The 23,090-nt window shown below is 42.4% G+C and overlaps 1 protein-coding gene across 4 annotated transcripts in view; it reads left to right on the forward strand.

Annotated features, from left to right (window-relative positions):
• The window catches only part of TDRD7 (tudor domain containing 7), a 161,020-nt gene that overhangs the window by 20,255 nt on the left and 117,675 nt on the right, over window positions 1-23,090 (forward strand). For all 4 annotated transcript variants that reach the window (XM_073591238.1, XM_073591239.1, XM_073591236.1 and 1 more), the window contains exon 3: window positions 6,542-6,683. In XM_073591238.1, the coding sequence (XP_073447339.1) occupies window positions 6,542-6,683 (142 nt within the window). The remainder of the gene's footprint in view (window positions 1-6,541; window positions 6,684-23,090) is intronic.

Here is a 23,090-nt window from a genome sequence, read left to right on the forward strand (position 1 = left end):
GAACAGCAGCATTTTCAGTTTGTAGCCTTGCCCTTTGGGCTAGCCACAGCACCCCGGGTTTTTACGAAAGTTATGGCCCCTCCTCTAGCCAGGGCATAACAGTCTTGGTGTACCTAGACGATCTATTGCAAATAGACCAGTCGGTGGCTTGTTTGGAGCAAAGCGTGCGCATTACAACCAGTTACCTGGAAACTCTAGGTTGGATTCTCAACCTAGAGAAGTCTTCCTTAAAACCGCTAAAAAGGCTAGAGTACTTGGGTCCGATCATAGACAGAGCCCAGAAAAAGTTGTTATTGCCTCGGGCAAAGATCAGCACCATAAGAGAGCTGGTGCAGATGGTCAGGTCGAAAAGAGATCCCTCCATTCGCCTTTGCATGAGTTTGTTAGGAAAGATGGTGGCTTCATTCAAGACTGTTGTAAAACAGTATCCTCTGTGCTTGGAACAAAATGGTTCAAGCTTTAGACTTGCCCATGCAGCTGTCCCCAAGGGTGTCCCAGAGCCTCAGTTGGTGGTTGGTAACCTGGAATCTGCTGAAAGGAAAATCCTTCAGACCAGTTAATCTGGAAGGTGGTAACGACAGATGCCAGGCTTTCGGGTTGTGGAGTGGTACTGGAAAAGTCAGCTGTCCAGGGACAGTGGTCGAGAACCAAAAGGACCTTGCCCATCAGCATCCTAGAGATTCGGGCAGCAGGTCTGCATTGAAGGCCTGGTTATTCAGGTTATGGGGTTGTCCTGTCAGGATCCAGTCCAACAATGCCACAGCTGTGGCTTACATCAGTCACCAAGGGGGCACCAAGAGTCTCGCAGAACAGAGGGAGGTGAACCATATCCTAACTTGGGCAGAAAGGAATGTTCCGTGCCTATCCGTTTTCATTCCGGGAGTAGAAAATTGTCAGGCAGACTTCTTGAGCCGCCAGCAGTTGCTCCCGGGGGAATGGTCCCTTCACCCCGACATTTTTTGGGCTGTTTTCCAAAGATGGGAGACTCCGAACGTAGATCTTCTGGCGTCCAGATTCAACATGAAGTTGGTCAACTTTGTGTCCAGGACAAGGGATCCACTCGCATGCGGAACAGATGCGTTGTGACCCCGTGGGATCAGTTCTCACTGATTTATGCATTCCCCCTATTCAGTTGCTGCCACAACTTCTTTGCAGGGTCAAGCTGGAAAGAAAGCCGGTAATTCTTGTAGCCCCAGCATGGCCCAGAAGGTCCTGGTATGCAGAAATCATAAAGATGCCAGTGGGGGAGCCATAGTCCCTTCCGCTACGGCCAGACCTACTCTCACAGGACTGATATTCCATCCTACCTTACAAACTTAAAATTTAACAGCTTGGCTATTGAAACCCACATTCTGAAGAAACGTGGGCTCTCCGGGTCAGTTATTTCTACCTTGATTAATGCAAGAAAGCCAGCTTCCAGAACCGTATATTACAGAGTCTGGAGGGCTTATGTTTCCTGGTGTGAATCCAAGGGTTGGCACCCTCGTAAGTATATCATAGGCAGAATTCTTGCCTTTCTATAATTGGGGGTAGAGATGAAGTTGGCCTTGAGTACTATTAAGGGCCAAGTCTAAGCCTTATCAGTCTTATTTCAAAGACCGCTTGCTTCACATTCTTTGCTCTGGGGTTTTATGCAAGGGGTGATGCGGCTTAATCTGCCAATTAGATCACCTTTGAACCCTTGGGACTTGAACTTAGTTTTGTCAGTGTTACAAAAACAGCTGATACAGCAGACTCCCTTAGTCCTTCTGACAAGGAAGTTAATGTTCTTGGTTGCTATATCCTCAGCAAGGAGGGTTTCAGAATTGGCTGCTCTTTCTTGTAAAGAGCCATACTTGATTATTCACAAGGACATAGTGGTGTTGCACCCTCGTCCAGGTTTTCTGCCAAAAGTGGTCTCAGGTTTTCACCTGAACCAAGGTATTGTCCTGCCATCGTTTTTTCCAAAACCATGTTCCAGGGAAGAGAAGTAACTACATTGTCTTGATGTGGTGAGAGCAGTCAAGGTCTATTTAAAGATGACTGCTCAGATCCAGAAGACTGATGTCTTATTTGCGTTGCCAGAAGGTCCTAGGAAAGGACAGGCAGCATCGAAATCCACTGTCGCTGAGTGGATTCGGCAAGTTATAATTCAGGTTTATGATTTCAGGGGTAAGATTCCACCTTTTCAAGTCAGAGCGCATTCTACCAGAGCAGTTAGTGCTTCTTGGGCAGGGCGTCACCAGGCCTCCATGGCTCAGATCTGTAAGGCTGCAACTTGGTCTTCAGTACATACATTCACCAAGTTTTATCAGGTGGATGTAAGAAGACATGAAGATATCGCCTTTGGGCGCAGTGTGCTGCAGGCAGCAGTATAGGTCCTCAAGTATGGGGGTGCCCTACGGTTGTCTCCCTCCCCTCAAATAGCATTGCTATAGGACATCCCATATAGTTACTACTATGGCTCTGTGTCCCGTGATGTACGATAAAGAAAATAGGTATTTTTAGAACAGCTTACCTGTAAAATCCTTTTCTTGGAGTACATCACGGGACACAGAGGTCCCACCCCTCTTTCTGGGGTTTAGGTATATTGCTTTGCTACAAAAACTGAGATACTCCTGGTAGGAGGAGGGGGTCATATAGGGAGTGAACTTCCTGTATTGGGTATGCCAGTGTCCATCACCTGAAGGTGCCTATATACCCATATAGTTACTACTATGGCTCTGTGTCCCATGATGTACTCCCAAGAAAAGGATTTTTTAGGTAAGCTGTTATAAAAATCCTATTTTTTGTGCCTCCCTAGGGGAAGAGCTAGCAAGATAAGGATGGAGCAGGGCATGCTGAAATCCCTAAAAAGAGATGTGTCTCCTGTAAACATAATGATTTCTTCCATGAGGATGACAACTTATGTCAGGACTGCATAGACGCTTTCGCCAGAAAAGAAACTAGGTCTATGTTCAAGAAATTTTCTAGATACAATGAAGACAGAAATTGTTAAAACATTTGAATCCTTTAGACCAGTGGTCATCAACCCTGTCCTCAGGGCCCACCTAACAGATCAGGTTTTATGTATTACCTCGGGGAGATGCAGACTAGAATACTGCAATCATTGAGCAGCAAATGATATCACCTGTATTGTATTTCAGTTATCTTGCAAACCTGGCCTGTTAGTGGGCCCTGAAGACAGGGTTGATGACCACTGCTTTAGATCCTCTCCAAGATTCAGGACCTCCAGATACTGCTATACCCAGTACTTCTGGTTTTAGCGCAGCAACTCTAATTCCCACACCTGCAACTGTGGAGAGGGAGCAGGGGGTGCTGGAGGAGATGGAAGAAGGATCCACTGAGGATTCTAGCCCTGAAGAGGGAGAACTCAAGGAAGAAAAAGGTAGTCGCATTCAGAAATTCCTTTTTCCTTCTGATGAGACAGAGGAGCTCCTAAAGTTAATTTATGATACCTTAGAGCTGGAAGAGGGGAAAAAAAGGAGGATTTATCTATCCATGACAAATTATATGCAGGGTTACATACACAAGATTCAAGATCCTTTCCAGTTCATGCAGCATTGCAAAACACAATATTGCAAGAATGGAAGGAGCCTGAGAAGAGTGTTTTTCTCCCTAGGAGCCTCAAAAGGAGATTTCCGTTTAAAGAGGAGGATGCGTCACTTTTGGAGAAATGTCCTAAACTGGATGCAGCCCTGTCCAGCGAAGCGTTCAGATTTGTCCTTTGAAGGCGCGGGGTCACTTAAGGATGCTATGGATGGGAAGGCAGAAGATTATCTTAGGCATGGGACGCAGGAGCCGCAAATTTCCAACTGGCTATTGCTTTTACCTGTGTTGCCAGGACCCTTGACCTTTTTGGTTAAGGCAGCTAAAAAATGTACTAGTGATACCCCAAATGGAGGTATGGGACAGTCGCCAACAATCACTGGACAACCTGGTGGAACTACAGTGTCAAGTGAAGGAATACTTACAGTGGTGGCTGCAAGAAAATAATCTGTCTCTGGGATGCTGCTGGACACAGGTAGACCCGTTAAGAATTGCAACAGACACAAGTGCATGGGGCTGGGGAGCTCACATGGAACACCAGGCAGCGCAAGGAAAATGGGATCAGTCCTGGGCCAAAAAGTCTTCCAATGCAAGAGAATTGAGGGCCATCTGGGAAGCTCTAAGCAACTTTGCATGCATCATAAAGGGAAGACGCATCTTAATCCTTTCAGACAATATTGCCGCGGTATCCTATATCGACAAACAAGGAGGCACGCACTCAGCAATCCTCAGAGAAATAGCAGAGTTAATGCCTGGGCAGAGGAGAACGTTCTATCCCGTGCAGCAATACACATCAAAGGGAAGTTAAATTCATTAGCAGATTTTCTGAGCAGGGAACAAATCTCGCACACAGAATGGATCCTGAACCAAGATGTGTTCTTGCTAATCGCTCAAAACTGGGGCTATCCAGAGATGGACCTTTTTTGCTTCTTCAAAAAAACGTGAAAGTAGGGAAGTTCTTCTCGATACATGGGGATACGAGCAGTTTAGGGTTGGATGGATTCGCTCACCCCTGGGAAGCTATTGTATGCATTAACCCCCTTTTTAGGCTCATTCCAAAAGTCTTACAGAAGATCCAAACTACAGAAGTATAGGTCATAGTGATGGCTCCGTTCTGGCTGAAGAGAGCATGGTTTCCTGCTCAAGAACCTCTTGATCACAGACCCCTGGAAACTTCCAGTAAGAGAGGACTTACTAGTACAAGGGGAATTGTTTCATCCGCTACCGGGCCGGCTTTTTTTCACCGCCTTGCTACTGAGGAACAATTGCTAAAGAACAAAGGTCTGTCACAGAAAGTGATTTGTTCTATATTGGATAGTAGGAAAAAGTCCACTAATCTAATTTACTCCAAAATATTTAAGTAATTCTGTACTGGCGGAAGGATAAAGGCGGTATCTTCGTTTCTTTAATCCCTGCCGTATTTGATTTTTTTTGCAGGATGGCACAGATCTAAGTCTTGCACCCAATACTCTTAAAGTGGCATTATCCAACTATTTAGACGTGAAATTAGCAGACAACACTTTGATAAAAAGGTTCATCAAGGCAGTCTCTAGGAAAAGACCTCAACAAAGATTTCCTCCTTGGGATTTTTCGGCAGTACTGCAGAGTTTTAGAAAAAAGAACCATTTGAACCTCTAGAGCAGGGTTATGCAAATAGCAGGCCTCCAGATGTTGCAAAACTACAAGTCCCATCATGCCTCTGCCTCTGGGTGTCATGCTTGTGGCTCTGAGTCTTGCTATGCCTCATGGGACTTATAGTTCTGCAACAGCTGGAGGTCCGCTAATTGCATATCCCTGCTCTAGAGGAAAGCTCTCCAAAACTCCTAACATACAAAACGGTTCTCCTGGTAACCCTAGTGCCAGCCAAGAGAGTGAGTGAATTACAAGCATTATTACCAGATATACTCGAGTATAAGCCGAGGCACCTAATTTTACCACAAAAAACTGGGAAAACGTATTGACTCGAGTATAAGCCTAGGGTGAGAAATGCGCAGGTACTGTAAGTGGAAAAGAGGGTCAACAATGCCCATTTGCATGCCTCACTGTGCCCATTTGCAGCCATAGGTCCCCTGAACTTCAAACTTCAAAGATAGAGGATGAGCAGTGGGGGGAAATACTAGAAGTCCCAAAAAAAGTTTCGCCTAAATTGTCTGACCGCCTCACCCACCTCTATATCCTTCATATGTCTTATATCACTCCCTCCCGTCTGTCCAGATACAAACCAGACGCTGACCCGACATGCCCCAGGTGTGGCGACACTAACAGTACCTTCTACCACCTCATCTGGTCCTGTCCACTCATCCAGCAATATTGGGCACAGGTTATTAAATTTCTTCATGATCGCATGGGCTCTCCCCTAACACTGTGCCCACGTCAGTGTCTTCTTGGTCTCCTACCTGTGTCTGAGAACGAAAAGTACCTGACTATTATATTCCTGCAGGAAACCCTATTCACTGCTCGAATGCAAATTGCTCAACTATGGCTTTAATCCCCCCCCCCCCCACAATTCAGCAGTGGAAGAGGGCCGTGAATCTCACCCTTCCCTACAAGAGGGTCCTGTACTCCCACCGAGGATGCCCTGGTAAATTTAATAAAATTTGGGACAGATGGGTGGATGACTCCTCTACTTGCATTGGCTAATGCCAGTTTTTTCTTTTTTTTAAAACCTGGTGACAAGGCCATTCTCGTTTCCTATACTGGCATGGACCACATAAACTCAGAGTACGAGTGTATGCATTTTCATTGGTACCTACCCCAGCTAATAGTGCGATTTGTCAGACAACTGTATGTATCTTGTTGTACCATTGTGGTGCCGGTTGCACCTTATACCTTATATCTTGTATGTAATATCCTGTATGGACTTATATACTTAATAAACTTTTTATTTTGATTAAAAAAAAAAAAAAAGAAACAAAGGGAAGGTTTAACTGCTTGAGTCCTCAACAGAAGCTAGTGGTTTGTTATTTCTTAGTAATTGCTATTTACCTCTAATTACCTTATTTGTCAATTTCAGGTTATCTGCCATGCTGTGGTCTGTAGGGAAACAGCCCAGATTGCTGCACTTGTGGCACGTCAGAGAAGTTCAAAAAAGAAATCCAGTGGCCAAGTGAACTGCCAAATGAGGATGAAGTATTCTGCCCCCTTCACTCACTTTGGTAATAAGAATTTTAAGTTTGAGATGGGCTGTTTTAATGTTTTTTGTGAACACAGTACACACTTTAACGTTAAATGCGCCCACACCTACTGAGCCTAAAGTTGCCAGCATAGGATCTCTTCCCAAACCAAATAAGTGCATAAGGCATTTGCAGTCCACACCTTAGTACAGGTCATTCTGTACAAAGACTGGCCGCAGCCATGTAAGATGTATACTAATCCAAAGAGTCAGCAGTACCCTGTTTGAGATTTAAAGTGATTGTAAAGGCTTATTATTTTTTATTTTTTTTTTTTCCCTATTTAAAATAACAAATGTGTCATGTCATACTTGCCTGCTCTGTGCAATTCCATTGCACAGAGCAGCTCGGGTCCTTCTTTGATGCTCCTGGCCCCTCCCTCCTGTTAAGTGCCCCCACAGCAAGCAGCTTGCTATGGGGGCACCTGAGCTGAGTCACTGTGTCCATTTAGACAGGAAGACCCGCCCCAACCCCACCCCCTCTCTCTCTCCTTATTGGCCAGCTGACTTTGACAGCACTGCGAGCCAATGGCACTGCTGCTGTCTCAGCCAATCAGGAAAGAGAATCTCGATTGGCTGAGACATTCATGGACAATGCTGAAACTAGAGAGACCACAAGTAAGTGCTAGGGGAAGGGGGCGGGCTGCTGCACACAGGAATAAAAGTGAAATGCAGCGCTAATGATAGCAAATGGTGGAAAACACATCAGTAATGGTGGCCATTACAAAAAGCACATAGATGAAACACATGTAACATGATGCAAAATGATGGGTGTTGGGTGAGATACAAAAATGTCCCAGTATATAACTATGAATCAAACACCAGAAAGTCCCACAAATAGGCTGGATATAAATGTTGGACCAGTGTAGGAATCTTCTCCTCTGTATATCATAGGTTATATGGTCATGAAATGGAAATAGATAGAATACGCTTACCAACAGGAGTGGATTCGGATGCCGATGACACTGAATCAAGCAGGCTCTGAGATCCTTGATGGACGATGGTTGGTCCTAGAAACCCCGGATCTCAAGGGGAATCTATCTTCTGTGGTCCACGTCACGACTGCCGATTCAGAAGACCAAGGGGGGTCCCCGCCACGGGAAAGTCTCCAGAGTATGGGTGGTTCCCAAAAAGATAGATAAAACGCCAATAGTGCCGATCAAATGACGTATTTTATTGGATATCACCAATATTCTACAAACGGTATAAAAAGCGCGATCACGTATAAAAACAATAAAGTCAAGTGTAGTGAAGAGTAAGGCTCGACTGACGCGTTTCGTCCACATGGACTTCAACTGGGGCATCAAACTCATCTCCTACACTGTATAAATTTATATAAAACCTACACCAATCATGTGGCCAATCAGACATCAGTAATGGGGTCACGTGATAAATCGACTCCTGATAGGCCACAGAGGAATCAGCTGACTGCCTTGAATTATCCAATGAGACCACCCACCAATAGGAAGAGAGACATATCCCTTAGCCAATAGAGAATTGGTAAACATAATAAAACAGTGAAAATAGAAGGGGAAGGACCCAAACTATCAGAATTTCCGCAGTACTGTAATCATCCATGCCCGCTCAGAGAGTTCTAGGATACAATAATACATTTATCATAGTGTGTAGACATAGTGCCAGGATCCCAAATGTGGATATAAATAACCCAGAGAATGTTATTTTAAATTATTGGTGAGAGCTCCACTGAGGGTCACATGACCGCATCTTTTTCTGATGCCGCTCGGCGGCCCACGTGTTATACACTGCGCGATCCTTCTTATTGGATCAGCGCAATAAACAGGAAGAATCAGACGAAGCACTGGTCATGTGACATGTCTGCTGACATAGTCACATGATCTTAGGAGACGAATGATGTCTCGGTTGTTGGAATCCAGAGACACATGTGACCACAAAGGAAGTCACATGTTCTCTTATAGCCAATGGATCAATCTGGTGTCTCCAGCTCATCCGGACTGTAAGCAGGGAAGGTGATTTCATCCCCTACCGCCCAGAAGTGATGGGTATAGTGACGGGGACAATCGGAAGACCGGAAGAAAGAAAAAATCTTCATTTCTCCCAGTGTCATTCTCCTGGAGACTCACCTATATTAGGTGTAAATAGCTAAAAAATGTTACTTATCAATAGGGATGGGGAATGTGTGTCCCTCCAATAACATAAGTGAATATGTGCACGTATACCGTAACAAGGAACAGTATAACAAAATACAAAATCTAAATGAGAATTAATATATTTAATGTAAAAAATGTGTGACAATGTGAATGTGTGATATCTAAAGCTCATCTGAACTATAAACAGGGGAGATGATATCATCCCCCACTACACCGAAATGGTGAGTATGACGGCGGGGACCACCGGAAGTGCGGAAAAAAACAAATATCCTCACTTCTCACGGTGTCACTCCCGCAAAGAATCATGACTAAAAATATTAATGTGGATATAAATGGGGAATATGTATCAATCCAATAACATGAATAAATGTGTGGACATGTACCACTACCAGGAATAATATTTAAAAAATTAAATATGAATAATAAATATGAATAAATAAAACGTGAACATGAATGAACAATGATAATGTGGGAAGGGAACTAGTGGGAGAGTAACCTGAAATTTTTTTATTGGGGATAAATGTAGTGAATATCAACCACTTCCAGTGTAAGGAACAATCACCCTTGGTTAATAAAGGAATTAATATCCCATTAAACGTTTAACCCATGGGGCGAATAAGTGCTTAGTTCAAATATCCAATACGTCTCGAGCCTCGAGACTCCACGCACGCGTGATTCGCCCTCCAGTTAGCAACAAATTTATCAATTAGTACAGATCATTCTGTACAAAGACTGGCCGCAGCCATGCAAGATGTATACTCATGCAAAGAGTCAGCAGTACCCTGCTTGAGATTTAAAGTGATTGTAAAGGCTTATTATTTTTTATTTATTTTTTCCCTATTAAAAAATAACAAACGTGTCATGTCATACTTGCCTGCTCTGTGCAATGGAATTGCACAGAGCAGCTCGGGTCCCTCTTCGATGCTCCTGGCCCCTCCCTCTTGTTAAGTGCCCCCACAGCAAGCAGCTTGCTATGGGGGCACCTGAGCTGAGTCACTGTGTCCATTTAGACACGAAGACCTGCACCAACCCCACCCCCCCTCTCTCTCCTTATTGGCTAGCTGACTTTGACAGCACTGCGAGCCAATGGCACTGCTGCTGTCTCAGCCAATCAGGAAAGAGAATCTCGGTTGGCTGAGACATTCATGGACAATGCTGGAACTAGAGAGACCACAAGTAAGTGTTGGGGGAAGGGGGCGGGCTGCTGCACACAGGAGGCTTTTTATCTTAATGCATAGAATGCATTAAAATAAAAAATCTTCTGACTTTACAACCCCTTAAAAAAAAAAAAAATTTGTGTTTGCACAGCTGATGTCTAAATTCACTCTCACTCCAAGCTGCTAGCACCCTTGTGATTCCTTTATCAAATTTAAAGAATAAAATAATGTGTAGCGTGTATCTACTATAAATCAGATGCTAAACCCTTGATAACAATTTTATGTGAAAAAAAAGTGGCATATTGTATCATACTGTGGTACATATAATAAAATACACAGACCAAAAAAGTAAAAACAAGTTTCTCAGAACCTGTTCATAATTATAATTAAGTACCCTTAACCACTTGAGCTCCGGAAGGTTTTTTTGCCCCCTTCATGATCAGACCATTGCTATTTGGTACTGCACTACTTTAACTGGCAGCTGCGCGGTCATGTAACACTGTGCACAAATGAAATTTATATCACTTTTTCACACATGTAGAGCTTTCTTTTGGTGGTATTTGATCGCCACTTGGTTTTTTATTGTTTGCTATAATAAATGGGGAAAAAAAAGCCACTTTTTTTATTTATTTTTTTTTAAAACCCTATGTTTTCTGTTTATAAAACATCCAATTAAATCAAATGTATTCATAAAGTTTGGCCAAAATATATTTTGCTAGATGTCGTCGGTAAAAAAAAAAAAAAAATCCTATTAAGTGTATATTGGTTTGTGTGAAAGTTTTATACAACGTCTACAAACTGTGGTATATATTTAAAAATTGTTCAGTCCTGATGTACTGAGGCCCCAAAACAGCAAGTCAGTACAATTGCCACCCATTTTTGGAACCTAGACAGTCGCAAGCATTTAAAAGGCATGGTGAGTTTTTTGAAGTGTGTTTATTTATTTATTTTTTTTTTCAATTCTTTTAACCACTTCAGTACAGGACACTTATGCCTCGTTTTCACTGAGCGGTTCGGGTCGGTACAGTTTGGAAGGTCTAGAATGGTCCGGCCTATTCAGGTGAGCGTTTCCACTGCAAGTCGGACCACTAGGGGCCATACGTGGGTTTAGAAAAAATGCCTAGCATGGCGTCACACGTCTGCCAATCAGTGAAATGTATTGTAGCTCCACCCTAACCGAACCGTACCATTTTTCTATGGCCCCACATCTGAAGCAGGACCCAGAATGCTGCGGTTCGGGTTGTATGGGCCACTTTCATAATGGAAACATTCAAAATAGCGTTCCGTACTGAACCGAACTGATCCGCTCAGTGGAAACAAGGCATTATACACCTTTGCTGCCCAGACCAATTTTCAGCTTTCAGTGCTCTTACACTTTGGCAATTCAGTCATGCTACACTGTACCCAAACAAAATTTTTATCTTTTTTTTTTTTTTTCTTACAAATAGAGCTTTCTTTTGGTGGTATTTATTCACTGCTGTTGTGTGGTGTTTTTTTTTTTTGTTTGTTTGTTTTTGTTTTTTTTCTTTCTATTGTAAAATTTTAGCAAATAAGTAATTTTTCTTCATAAATTTGGCCCAAAATTTATACTGCTACATATCTTTGGTAAAAATAACCCACAGTAGTGGATATACACTGGCCAACCTGGAATTCAGGTGGAAAGGTTGATTTTACGTCACTTGATTTTTATTCATTTATTTTCACGGAAGATCTCTATAGATCTGTTGTGGTGGACCAAAGCAATTTGTATGCTGGTCAATTCATTGCCGCTAATCCCCAGTTGATCCTTGCCAGAGCTTGGAAACCTATTACAGTTTCTGAATTTAAGACCTTCCTGGGCCTATGCCCTCATGGGCATAGTTAAAAAAAAAAAAAGTGAGTTGCGGTCATATTGGTACACTGACACGATTCACCATATGCCCGTGTTCTCTGCCTCCATGACCAGGATACGATACAAGCAGATCTTGCGGTTCATGCATTTCAATGACAATGAACTCTGTCGTCCTCGGGTGACCCTGGATTTCATCGGCTCCACAAAATTCGGCCCTTCATAAACCACTTCAACCAACAGTTTGCAGCCTTGTTTACTCCCGATCAAGTTGTCTGCATTGAGGAGTCCCTGATTAAGTTTTCTGGCCGCTTGTGAGGCAGAAACGACTGTCCAAATTTCTATGGCGACTGGTGTTGTGGGGAAGCCCCTCTGTGTCCACGAATACAACCTTAACATTGGAGGTGTGGACCTCAACGACCCGCAACAGCGTTTGCTTCCACGATTCGTAAAGCCTTGACTCCAGCGCTGTAGGAGGTGATTTCACCGCCACAGTTAAAAAAAATAAATAAAAAAAAGCATATATGCAGAAGTAGAGCTGCACAATTAATCAAGAATCGTTATCGCGATCTTGACTAAAGTGCTTCACAATTCTTTCTATGCAAAGAATTCTCTCTGCTCTTCTGAAGCCACAGCCCTCAAAAGAAAGGAAGAGAAAAACTGGGCAGTCTGCCAAGAATCAAAACATTTATCAGTTGAACTTAAGTATAAACATTGTAACAATTTGTCAATGGAATAGGCTTTGTATGTGAAAAAAGTTTAACCACTTAAACACTAAACCTTTTTCTGACATTTGTTGGTTTCAAGTTAAAATCATTTTTTTGCTAGAAAATGACTTGGAACCCCCACACATTTTTATTTATCAAAGTTATATATATATATATATATATATATATATATATATATATATATATATATATATTTTATTTTTATTTTTTTTTTAGTAGACACCCTAGAGAATAAAATGGTGGTTGATGCAATATTTTATGTTACACTGTATTTGCCCAGTGGACTTTCAAATGCAATTTTTTTGGAAAAAATTACTTTAATGAATTTAAAAAAACACTAACCAGTAAAGTTAGCCCTTTTTTTTTTTTTTTTTTGTATAATGTGAAAGATTTTACGTCGTGAGAATCGTGAAAGAATTGTGATCTTTTTATTCCAAGCAAAAAAATTGTGATTCTCATTTTGGCCAGAATCGTGCAGCTTTATGCAGAAGCATGGGGGCAGGGATGGTGAGGCGATTTGCTTCTAAAATTAGGGGCAGATTGCCCCCATGCTTCGGCATATATTTTTTTTAGGCAAAGATTGCGTTAAAAAAATCAAGTTTTTTTTTTTTTTTTTTGAGTTAATTTTTTTCTCATTACCATTGTTTGCTTTTCAGGTATGCCATTCAGCTGCAGCACTGATTTATTTATATTGACAGCAACAGCGTTTGCTCTCACGATAAGTAAATCAGCAACTCTAGCACTGTAGGAGGTGATTACACCACCACCGTTTAAAAAAAAAATGGTGCATGTATGCCCAGCATTAGAAGTGGGAGGATGATGGGCGGTATTCTAATGGTGGGCATACCCACCGATCAATCCTTTTTTTTTTTTTTTTTTTTCTCTCGTTCAGCCTACAGGCTGCATGAAAAAAAGAACATTACAATATATGCCCAACAAGGACGTTGCTGGACTTTGAGTGGTTATACCAGAATGATGCCTGCAGGTTTAGGTATCATCTTGGTATCATTCTTTTCATCCAGTGGTCGGCTTTCATGAAAAAGCAATCCTAGTGGCTAATTAGCCTCTAGACTGGTTTTACAAGCAGTGGGAGGGAACATCTTCCATGGTTTTCTCGGGCTCCCTTATCCCAACAGGGAACACGAGAATCCAGCCCAGCCGGTGGTTCCGCCAGCTGACCATAGAGCTGATCGGAGACCAGAACGGCTCCAATCATCTCTATGGCTTAAGAAACCAGAAGCTACGAGCATTTCATGACTTAGGTTTCGCCAGATATTAACAGTGCCATTGGGAAAGCATTTTATCACACTGATCTTGGTGTGGTCAGATGCTTTGAGGGCAGAGGAGAGATCTAGGGTCTAAAAGACCCCAATTAAAAAAAAAAAAAAAAAAGTACCTGTCACTACCCATTGCCTATCATAGGGGATATTTACATTCCCTGAGATAAAAATAAAAAAAAAGCACCCCTGTCCCCCCCGTGCTCACACGCAAAGGTGAGCGCAAGCGTCTGGTGTCGTATGTAAACAGCAATTGCACCATGCATGTGAGGTATCACCGCAAATATCAGATCGTGGGCAGTAATTTTAGCAGTAGACCACCTCTGTAAATCTAAAATGGTAACCTGTAAAGGATTTTAAAAATGTATGTAGTTTGTCGCCACCGCACCTTTGTGCGCAATTTTAAAGCATGTCGTGTTTGGTATCCATGTACTTGGCATATGATCATCTTTTTTATTTAATTAAACATTTGGGCAATATAGTGTGTTTTAGTGCATTAAAATTAAAAAAAAGTGTTTGTTTTTTCCAAAAAAATTGCATTTGAAAGATCACTGCGCAAATACTGTGTGAAAAAAAAAAATTGCAACACCCACCATTTTATTTTTCATGTATACAAAAAGTGTCAGAAAGGGTATTGTCTTCAAGTGGTTAGAAGAGTGGGTGATGTGTGACATAAGCTTCTAAATGTTGTGCATAAAATGCCAGGACAGTTCAAAACCCCCCAAATGACCCCATTTTGGAAAGTAGACACCTGAAGCTATTTGCTGATAGGCATGTTGAGTCCATGGAATATTTTATATTTTGCCACAAGTTTTGGAAAAATTACAATTTTTTTTTTTTTTTTTTGTTTGCACAAAGTTGTCACTAAATGATATATTGCTCAAACATGCCATGGGCATATGTGAAATTACAACCCAAAATAAATTATGCTGCTTCTACTGAGTACGGGGATACCACATGTGTGAGACTTTTTGGGAGCTTAGCCCGTGTACAGGACCCCTGAAAACCAAGGCCGCCTCAGGATTTCTAAGCGCATAAAATGGTGATTTCACTTCCTCACTACCTATCACAGTTCCAGAGGCCATGATAGGTCAAGATAGCACAAAACCCCCCAAAAAGACCCCATTTTGAAAAGTAGACACTACAAGCTATTTGCTCAGAGGCATGTTGTGTCCATTGAATATTTTATATTTTGGCACAAGTTTTGGGAAAATTACAACTTTTTTTTTTTACACAAAGTTGTCACTAAATGACATAATGTTCAAACATGCCATGGGCATATGTTGAATTACATCCTAAACTACATTCTGCTGCTTTTCCTGAGTACGGGGATACCACATGTGTGAGACTTTTTGGGAGCCTAGCTGCGTACAGGAGACTCTAAAAAACAAGCACCACCTTCAGGCTTTCTAAAGGTGTAAAATTGTGTTTTTTAGGCCTCACTACCTATCACTGTTAGGCCTCATGCACACGAAACGCAGTTAGACGTGCATTCAGAGGCAGTTGGACACTTTTTTTCAACTGCCCCTGAACTCATTCAATGTTATCCTATGTGTCCATGTACACAGTCTCGTTTTTAGGCAGTTGTGTTTAACCTCGTTTTTCCAGAAGCAAAAAAATGGGTTCAGACGCAAAAGTTTTCCACGTTTCAGACGCTAAATACCGGAGCCGCGTTTGCATTTATAAGTGTTTTGAACCACTTGACAACTGGGCACTTAAACCCCCCTCCTGCCCAGACCAATTTTCAGCTTTCAGTGCTCTCACACTTTGAATGACAATTACTCAGTCATGTAATACTGTACCCAAATGAACTTTTTGTCGTTTTTTTCATACAAATAGAGCTTTCTTTTGGTGGTATTTGATCACCTCTGGGTTTTTTATTTTTTGCGTTATAAATGAAAAAAGACCAAAAACTTTGAAAAAAAAAACGCATTTTCTTAGTTTCTGTGATAACATTTTGCAAATTAGTAATTTTTCTTCATAAATTTTGGCCACAATTTATAATGCTACATATCTTTGGTAAAAATAACCCAAATTAGTGGATATTATTTGGTCCGTGTGAAAGTTAGAGAGTCTACAAGTTATGGTGCAAATCATAAAAAATTGATCACACTTGATGCACTGACGGCCTATCTAATTTCTTGCGACCCAAGCAAGTCAGAAAAGTACAAACACCCCCCAAATTACCCCTTTTTTGAAAGTAGACATTCCAAGGTATTTAGTAAGAGGCACAATGAGGTTTTTGATGTTGTCATTTTTTCCCACAATTCTTTGCAAAATGAAGATTGATTTTTTTTTCCCCCCACAAAATTGTCATTGTAATAGGTTATTTCTCTCACATAGCATGTATATACCACAAATGACACCCCAAAATACATTCCGCTACTCCTCCTGAGTATTACGATACCACATGTGTGGGACTTTTTCACAGCCTGGCCACATAGAGAGACCCAACATGCAGGGAGCGCCATCACATGTTCTAGGAGCATAAATTACACATCTAACTTGTTGACTACCTATTACACTTTTGAAGGCCCTGGAGCACCAGGACAATGACACGTGGCACTGATGAGATGACACTGATGTGGCACTGATGACAGATGGCACTAATACGTGGCACTGACAGATGGCACTAATACGTGGCACTGACGACACGTGACACTGATGGCACTAATACGTGGCACTGATGACAGGTGGCACTACTATGTGGCACTGATGACAGGTGGCACTACTATGTGGCACTGATGACAGGTGGCACTACTATGTGGCACTGATGACAGGTGGCACTACTATGTGGCACTGATGACAGGTGGCACTACTATGTGGCACTGATGACAGGTGGCACTACTATGTGGCACTGATGACAGGTGGCACTACTATGTGGCACTGATGACAGGTGGCACTACTATGTGGCACTGATGACAGGTGGCACTACTATGTGGCACTGATGACAGGTGGCACTACTATGTGGCACTGATGACAGGTGGAACTACTATGTGGCACTGATGACAGGTGGCACTACTACGTGGCACTGATACGTGGCACTGATGTCAGGTGGCACTGATACGTGGCACTGATACGTGGCACTGATACGTGGCACTGATACGTGGCACTGATACGTGGCACTGATACGTGGCACTGATACGTGGCACTGATACGTGGCACTGATACGTGGCAGTGATGACAGGTGGCACTGATACGTGGCAGTGATGACAGGTGGCACTGATACGTGGCAGTGATGACAGGTGGCACTGGGGATAGATGGCAGGGACATGACAGTGGGGACAGATGGCACTGGGGATAGATGGCAGGGACATGACAGTGGGGACAGATGGCACTGGGGATAGATGGCAGGGACATGACAGTGGGGACAGATGGCACTGGGGATAGATGGCAGGGACATGACAGTAGGGACACTTTTTTTTTTTTACTTCCGCAGCGGTTTGGTCTCCCTCCTCACGCTGTCTGGGGGGAGGGAGAGCCGCAGAACACCGGCGATGAGAGATATTTCATATGTTTACATATGAGATCGTCTCTCATTGGCACCGCCGATCGCGCTGAAAACGGCCCCTATGATTGGCTGTTTTCAGCGATCTGTGACTGACTGTGTCCAAGGGACACGGCCAGCACAGAACTTCCCCGATGCAGGAGCGCACATCACGGAAGTAAACAGGACGTCCAGAGACGGCCGCCCGGCAAATAGTGTCCGCACTGCAGCCGTCTTTCGGCTATAGCGTGGGCGCGAAGTGGTTAAAGGGACCCTATTTTTTGGACCAGAAAACACAGAAATATGATGGTAAACTGCAGCAGAGAATGACATTTTGCGACCTGGTGTGCAAACACAGTGGAACTGGCACTACAACATATCCAAATTTGGGGTTCCTAGCACCAAGTGGTCCCGAGATACAGGGCCCCAAAGTTGGGTCACAAAATGTCAAGCACTTTTCTGCAGCAGAGAATGACATTTTGCAACATGACTTTGGGGCCCCATATCTTGGGGCCACTTGGTGCTAGGAACCCCAAATTTGGTGTGCAAATACGGTGGCCCCGAGATATGGGGCCCCAAAATTTGGGTTACAAAATGTCAAGCACTTTTCTGCAGCAGAGAATGACATTTTGCGACCAGACTTTGGGGCCCCATATCTCGGGGCCACTTGGTGATAGGAACCACACATTTGGATATGTTGTTGTGCCAGTTCCACTGTGTTTGCACACCAGATTTGGGGTTCCTAGCTCTAAGTGGCCCTGAGATACCGGGCCCCAAATTTGGGTCACAAAATGTCATTCTCTGCTCTGCAGACGCTTCTAGACGCAAACGCGGCTAAACACGGCATGCAAATGCGCCAAAACGGGCGTTTATAAACTCCGGTTTCAGCTTTTAAAAACGTGTTCAGCAGAGTTTGCACCAGCGTCTCGTGTGCATGAAGCCTTAGAGGCCCTGAAATGTCAAGATAGCACAAAACCCCCTAAATGAACCCATTTTGGAAAGTAGACACCCCAGGGTATTTGCTAAGAGGCATGGAGAGTATTTTACAACTCTCAATTGTTTTTGAAAATGAAGAAAGAAAAGAAAAATGTGTGTTTTTTGTTTTTTTTTGTTTTGTTTTTTTTTGTTTTTTTCCCATTTTCAAAACTTTGAGACAAAAAGCGAGATCTGCAAAATACTCAACATGCCTCTCAGCGAATAGCTTGGGGTGTCTACCATGCCATAAAAAAAATGTATTTTTCCCAAAACTTGTGGAATAATATAAAATATTCCATGGACTCAACATGCCTCTCAGCAAATAGCTTGAAGGTGGGGGGTTTGTACTGCCCTGCCATTTTAGCACCTCAAGAAATGAGTCATAAACTAAAAGCAGCGTAAATTCCATAAAATGTACCCTAGTTTGTAGACACTATATAAATTTTTGCCCAAACCAATAAATATACGCTTATTGACATTTTTTTTTTACCGAAGACATGTGGCTGAATACATTTTGGCTTAAATGTATGACTAAAATTTAAGTTTATTGGATTATTTTTATAACATAGTAGAAAATATAATCTTTTTTTCAAAATTTTTGGTCTTTTTCCGTTTATATCGCAAAAAAATAAAAATCACAGAGGCAATCAAATACCACCAAAAGAAAGATCTATTTGTGGGAAAAAAGGACACAAATTTTGTTTGGGTACAGCATTACATGACCGCACAATTACAAGTTAAATCAGTGCAGTGCCAAATTGTAAAAAGTGCTCTGGTCATTGAGGGGCTGAAGTAGTTAAACAGTGGAAAAACAATATAGTAAACTTTTTATATATGCACTCAAAAACCCATCAAGTGAAAAGTTCCATATAAGTATAAAGCGTTTCAGTTATACCCCACACTAAATGTTGTCTTTGTATGCAAACACAGAACTTCTGTGCCAAACACGCTCAAGGTATCCCTTTGTGATAATAGGTGTCTGCTTACCTGGACAGGTTTCATACAATGCGAAGAAGTCTATATTGATTATGCACTGCCCTTTGGCCTATCCTCTGCTCCCACAGTATTCACAAAGGTTCAAACACCTCAGGGCTTCTCGCCTTTCTGAGAGCTCAGGATATCTAGGTCACTACTTATCTAGATGACCACCTAAAGGACTCCTCTCCTTTTAATGCTGTCTGCAAACATCCACAGGACCATTCAGATGCTCTGGGCCTGTGATTGGGTGATCACTTTTGAAGAATCTGCTCTAAAGCCTTCTCTTTCCCTGGAATACTTAGTTCTGGTTCTGGACACAACCCAAGCAAAGGTTTACCTTCCAGAAAAGAAAATTTTCTCAGAGCCCATGCCTCAAGATTTGAGTTCAAAGGGACAATGCATAATAAGATTCAATAGTAGAGTTCTAGAGCTCATGATAATCCCTTCGAGGCTGTAATCTGCACACGGTTTCATTTGAGACCTCTCAAACACAACATTCTATTGACCTAGAACAAACCTACTTCTCATCTTAACCCATGTTTCCTGGCCAGGCAAGCTTGGTAGATCTCAAGCCCAGCCCTAACAATAGGCAGGTCTTGCCTCACTGGAGGGTAATAACAGATGCCAGTCTTTCAGGCTGGGGAGGAGTGTTCCAGTCCCTTGTGGTCCAGGGACCATAGTCATATGTGAAAGCCTAGCTCAAAGCAATATGGTTCTGCAAAACAATACCTCATTTCTCCGAGGACACCCAATTACAATCTAGTCAGACAATGCCATTGTGACAGCCTTAAAGGAGGAAAGCCAGAAAATCTAATGGAAGCCCACTGTCCAGCAACTTCTGCTGTCCACATCCCAGGAGTGGACAGCTGGAAAGAGGACTACCTCAAACTACTGCCCGAATTAAGTTAAATAGGCCCTTCACCCAGACACTTCAATCTGATATGTCAGAAATGGGGGGCTTCTGAATATGGACATCATCTCCAGATTCAACAAGCTACCTCTATATATGTGTAAAATATAAAATGTGATGATATAATAGAAACCAGTTTGCTGCACTGAATGGTTCGAGTGGCAATAAGAAACACGGAAGATTTTCACAAGTTTAAATTGAATACAGTCTGGACTTTGTGATGGTTTGCAGACAGTTTGCGCTGCACTTTTTGTTCGAAAACAAACCACCTCTGTTGGTGCCAGGCCAAACATTCTCTAGCGTTGGCTTTAGATGTCTGGTCTCCGTTCAGACTAATCTATACCTTTCCCCTTTCGAAAGATTTTCTATCGTACCTGGAAATCCTTCCTTACCAGGTTTGAACACAGACAGTTCCTTGCCTGTGCCTCACATTCTGACCTTTTTATACAGATCTTGACAAGAACGTAGCCTTAAGAACTTTTGAAAGGACCGTTTTTGGCCTTGTCCATTCTCTTTTAAAGACCTCTGGCTTTGCTCTCCCCTTGTGAAAACCTTTTATCCAAGGTGTATCTTGCATCAAGTCACCCTTGCAGAACCCTGTGCTTCCTCATCTTGGTTCTCATCTTGGCTCTCTATTAGAGGTCGACCGATATATCGGCCGATATTTGGTGTTTTTTACTTAATCGGCATCGGCCGATTGTGCTGATAAAAAAGGCCGATTATAACGTCAGCGCAACTTGCACATGACTTCTGTAAAAGAAGTCAATACAAGTTGCCTGAAATCTTCTGTGAAGCTACTTCTCTCCTGCTCTGGGCAGCCTGCCAAATCTGATAAAAAGAACCTGAAGAGATACAATGTTTACACTTATGAATGAGGTGAACTCTGTGTGTAGAAGTTCTCATTTTAACCATTTAAAGACTAAATCTTTTCTGACATTTGTTGCTTACAAGTAAAAATCCTGTATTTTCTGCTAGAAAATCACTTAGAACCCCAAAACATTATATATATTTTAGCAGAGACCCTAGGGAATAAAATAGCGGTTGTTGCAATATTTTATGTCACACAGTATTTGCGCAGCGGTCTTTCAAACGCAATTTGTTTTGAAAAAATACACTAATAGATTAAAAAAACTAAGCAGTAAAGTTAGCCCATTTTTTTTTTTTTTTGTCAAAGTTTTGATTACCTGTTTTTGTGTATTTAAGATATAGTTTGTTTTTTTTTTTTTTTGTTTTTTTTAATCTAAATTCTACATACAAGTGAACTGATTGGAGGTTTGTTTTGTTTAATAAATGTTTAAATGTAAAAATTTTTCTGTATCACTTAAGGTTGCTTCCACACTGGAGCGGGCATGCGTTGACGGTAAAACGCTGCTAGTTTTAGCGGCGCTTTACTGTAATTTTAGCGGCGCTATTCGGCTGCTAGCGGGGCGCTTATAACCCAGCTAGCAGCCGAGGAAGGGGTTAAATGCGCCCCTGCCGAAACGCTTTGCAGGCGCTTTGGCAGCGGTGCGCATTCATTTCAATGGGCAGGAGTGGTGGTATACACTGCTCCAAAGATGCTGCTTGCAGGACTTTTTTTTAACATCCTGCCAGCGCATCGCCTCAGTACGAAAGCACTCGGGCTTTCACACTGGGACTGCAGGGGAGCCGTTTTACAGGCACTATTTTTAGCCCAAAAACGCCTGAAAAACGCCCCATTGTGAAAGGGCTCTAACTGTTAGATTTTGTGAGATGAAGGGAAAAAAAAAAATCGGCCTAATATATCGGCCCAAAAAAATCGGCATCACATATCGGCCATCAGCCACCGTGATTTCTAAATATCGGCATCGGCCAGAGAAAAACCCATATCAGCCGACCTCTATTCTCTATGCCCTGCAGAAACCAACCTTTAAAACCGACTGATATTGGATTAGGTAATTTCTCCTACAAAGTTGCATTTTTGGTTGTTGACATGCCTTTCGGACATATCTGAATTGAAGTGTCTTGTAAGGTGCTCTTCCTTGTTCACCATGACAAGGGTGTTTTGCACCCAAGGGCATCCTTTCTGTCTAGGGTGGTATCAGTCTTCTACGTCAATGAGAACATAGTTCTACCAACTTTGTGCCCAGCTCCAAAGTATCAAAAGGAAATCTCTCTTCATTGCTTGGATGCATTCAGTCATTAGTCTAACTCAAAGCAACCGCTTCAAGCAGACAGATTGCTCTGCCATCCTCAGGACCTCAAAAGGGGCACCCTGCTTTAAAATCCCCCATTGCTCAACGGATCATGAAACTGATTGCTAGAGCTTACTCTCTCAAATACAAATCTCTTCCTGCACTTTTAAATGTGCTTTGCTCCAGATCAGTGGGAGTATCTTGGGCATTCCAACACCAGGCCTCTGTAACCCAGCTGTGTAATGCCCCACCTGGTCCTCTGTTCATACCTTTTTTTCTAGGTTTTACCAGGTGGCTGCCCAGTCTTATGCAGGTGCAGACACAAGGTTTCAGACACAAGGTTTCAGACGCAAGGTTCTTGGAGCAGCACTCTGAAGTTGGGTTTGATTGAAAGCCTTGCCAGTGTCCTAAAACCCAGGGTCTTTTGAATACTTTATGTACTTTTACTCCAAAATATGGAATTTACAGGCAAGTCAAATTCCTCTTTTTCGCAAAGGCTACTCTACCCTCTGTCCTGGTGTTTTTTTCCTTTTTGCTTGCTTAAAAAAAACTGAAAATTACTGGGCGTGGGAGGGATGTATTATGATTGTCCAATCGCTTGAATAACCCAGGGTCTATGTTTTAAGGAGCCTATGTCCTATACTGTACTCCAAGAAAAGGCTTTTACAGAAGTTAAAAATCCTAAAATTTTCTATCCAAATTTTTCCAGAAAAATAGCAGTGCAGTTCCTCACTTGTGGCTTTGCCTGAGTGTTCCTGCACTGTAGCCTTA

This window comes from Aquarana catesbeiana, linkage group LG01 (genome assembly GCF_042186555.1).
Source record: "Aquarana catesbeiana isolate 2022-GZ linkage group LG01, ASM4218655v1, whole genome shotgun sequence".
NCBI lineage: Eukaryota > Metazoa > Chordata > Amphibia > Anura > Ranidae > Aquarana > Aquarana catesbeiana.